The 2,500-nt window shown below is 51.1% G+C and overlaps 1 protein-coding gene across 2 annotated transcripts in view; it reads left to right on the plus strand.

The window, feature by feature from the left end:
- ssbp4 (single stranded DNA binding protein 4) overlaps window positions 1-2,500 on the plus strand; it is a 27,388-nt gene that overhangs the window by 5,064 nt on the left and 19,824 nt on the right. For both annotated transcript variants that reach the window (XM_084692585.1, XM_084692586.1), the window contains exon 3: window positions 528-589. In XM_084692585.1, coding sequence (XP_084548711.1) covers window positions 528-589 — 62 coding nt within the window. The remainder of the gene's footprint in view (window positions 1-527; window positions 590-2,500) is intronic.

The raw sequence follows: 2,500 nt of genomic DNA on the forward strand, positions 1-2,500 counted from the left end.
CCCAGGTTAGGGTCAGGGGAACTAACCCAGGTTAGGGTCAGGGGAACTAACCCAGGTTAGGGTCAGGGGAACTAACCCGGGCAGGAAGATGAGAGACCGAAGAGAAGGGGGAGAGAGAGAGGGGAATGTGTGGGAGAGAGAACGAGAGAGAGAGGGAGATGGTAAGAAAGAGAGAGAGAGGGAGATGGTAAGAAAGAGAGAGAGAGGGAGATGGTAAGAAAGAGAGAGAGAGAGAGAGAGAGATGGGTAAGAGAGAAGGAGAGAGGGCTGGTTGCTATCTGTGCAGGGTCTTATCTCAGGCAGCAGTGCAGGTTCTTCTATTACTGGGTTGAAGACACTATGCACTTCACTGCTGTGTCTGTGTGTCTGTGTCTGTCTGTGTGTGTGTGTGTCTGTGTGTGTGAAAGAGAGAGACTCCTGTCTGTCTGCATCAAGGTTGGATTTAACTGGGTCTATTTTCTCCTCTCTCCCTCCCCCTCTATCTCCTCCTCTCCCCCCTCTTTCCCCTCTCTCTCCCCCTTCTCCAGATACGATGGGAGAAGAACATCACTCTCGGAGAGCCTCCTGGATTCCTACACTCATGGTGGTGGTAGGTACACACACACACACACACACACACACACACACACACACACACACTACTAATGGCTTGAATGTGTCTTTATGACACGAGAGTGTGAGCGTGGAGCCAGGCAGCCTCTTACATCTTTAGAAGCCTGACTGCTGTGATTGACAACTCAGTTAACCTATCACTGCTGTGGCTTCTTATTAAAAAGTCAACAGTCTGGTTTCAATTATGTAATAACCTTGAAGTTCTGCATAGTTCTGTCCTGTATGTATGGAGGGGTGAAAGGAAAGGAGGAGTGAGAGAAGGGGTGAGAGGAGAGGAGGAGAGGGATAGCAGAAACCAAGGGGATAACCTGTGTGTGTTTGAGGTGTGTGTGTTTAAGGTGGCTAACAAGGCTGGATTAGACAAGACTGGAGTGAACTGGGCTAGGCTAGGCCAAATTGGTGTAGGTTAGGCTGGCTAAGGCTAGGCTATGTTAGTAAATAAACAATCAATACATTTGACATAATCAACACCTGCAGCCATGAGGACAACACATGTGCCCTCCCTCCCCCACCTCCCCCACAGGAAGCATCCCTAGACAGAGAGCCTGGGGGAGATGGGGGAGGAGCCTAGGGGAGATGAGGGAGGAGACTGGGAGAGCTGGCTGGGGAACACAAAGACTGGCTGGAATGTAAAGAGTTAATCTGTTCTTCCGCACACAAAGGAGACCAGGGCAAACAAAAGGGTGAGGGGGGGGTGGAGGGAGGTGTGGGGGGGGGGGGTGGAGGGAGGTGTGATGGGGGGTGTGGGGAGGGGGAAGGGGGGAGGGGGGAGGGAGGAGGAGTGGAGGAGGGGGAAGGAGGAGGGGTGAGGGGGGAAGGGGGGGTGGAAGGAGGGAGGAGGAGTGGAGGAGTGGGGAGGAGGAGTGGGGGAGGTCAGATCTTCCCCACCATCTGGAGCTTTTGTTTTGGGGAGGGGTGGTTGGTGTGATCCCCCCCCCCCCCCCGGTGAGCCAGAGAATCACATGATGCAGATCCCAGACAGACTGCTTCACTGGGCGTCATGGCGCTGAGGGGGGGGGAGAGTTAGGGGTCTGCCTGGATATTATTCTGCCCACTCTGTAACTGCTTCTATACACAAACAGTATCACACACTCTCAACACACACACACACTAGTCAGGCAAAGTGAAGCCTCTCCCAGTCTAAATAGAAGCTAAGAACTTCACTGCCTTCCTGCCTGCCTGTCTGCTTGTCTGTCTGCCTGCCTGTCTGCTTGTCTGTCTGCCTGCCTGCCTGTCTGTCTGTCTGCCGAAACATTGTCACCACAGCTTTAGTCAGAACAGTTAATTGCAATAATTATCATGATGGCATTTCATTTTTTTAATTGTCTGGTGGATGCAGACACTAATCCCCAACACTCTGGATACTGAGTGTGTGTCTGTTTCTGTGTGTGTTTCTGTGTGTGTGTGGATTCCTTTCTAGGCATATGTGTGTGTTTCTGTCTGTGTGAGACAAAGAGAGAGAGAGACAGAGAGAGGGAGAGAGACAGAGAGACAGAGAGGGAGAGAGCTGTACCTGGTATCTGGGGTGTCCCTAGTTGAGCAGCTCTGTGATCAGATCCATGTTGCCCAGCCTGCTCTCTGAGACACATTCACCCAGCACATGCTGGCATCCATAGCAACATACAAATAGTTCTTAGTACAGCTGCAGATCAAGTGCTCAGTTCTAACAGTGTTTCAGTTCCAACAGTGTTTCAGTTCTAACAGTGTTTCAGTTCTAACAGTGTTTCAGTTCTAACAGTGTTTCAGTTCTAACAGAGGAACTGAAGAGTTCTCCAGGAACCCTCTGTATTTAACGAGACATCACTGATGACATCACTGATGACCTCACTGATGGACTGTACTGATTAATGGATCTTCTTTCTCTTTCCCCGCTCCTCCTCCTCTCCTC

Source organism: Hypomesus nipponensis, chromosome 26, assembly GCF_054491055.1.
Source record: "Hypomesus nipponensis isolate SF chromosome 26, ASM5449105v1, whole genome shotgun sequence".
NCBI classification, from domain to species: domain Eukaryota; kingdom Metazoa; phylum Chordata; class Actinopteri; order Osmeriformes; family Osmeridae; genus Hypomesus; species Hypomesus nipponensis.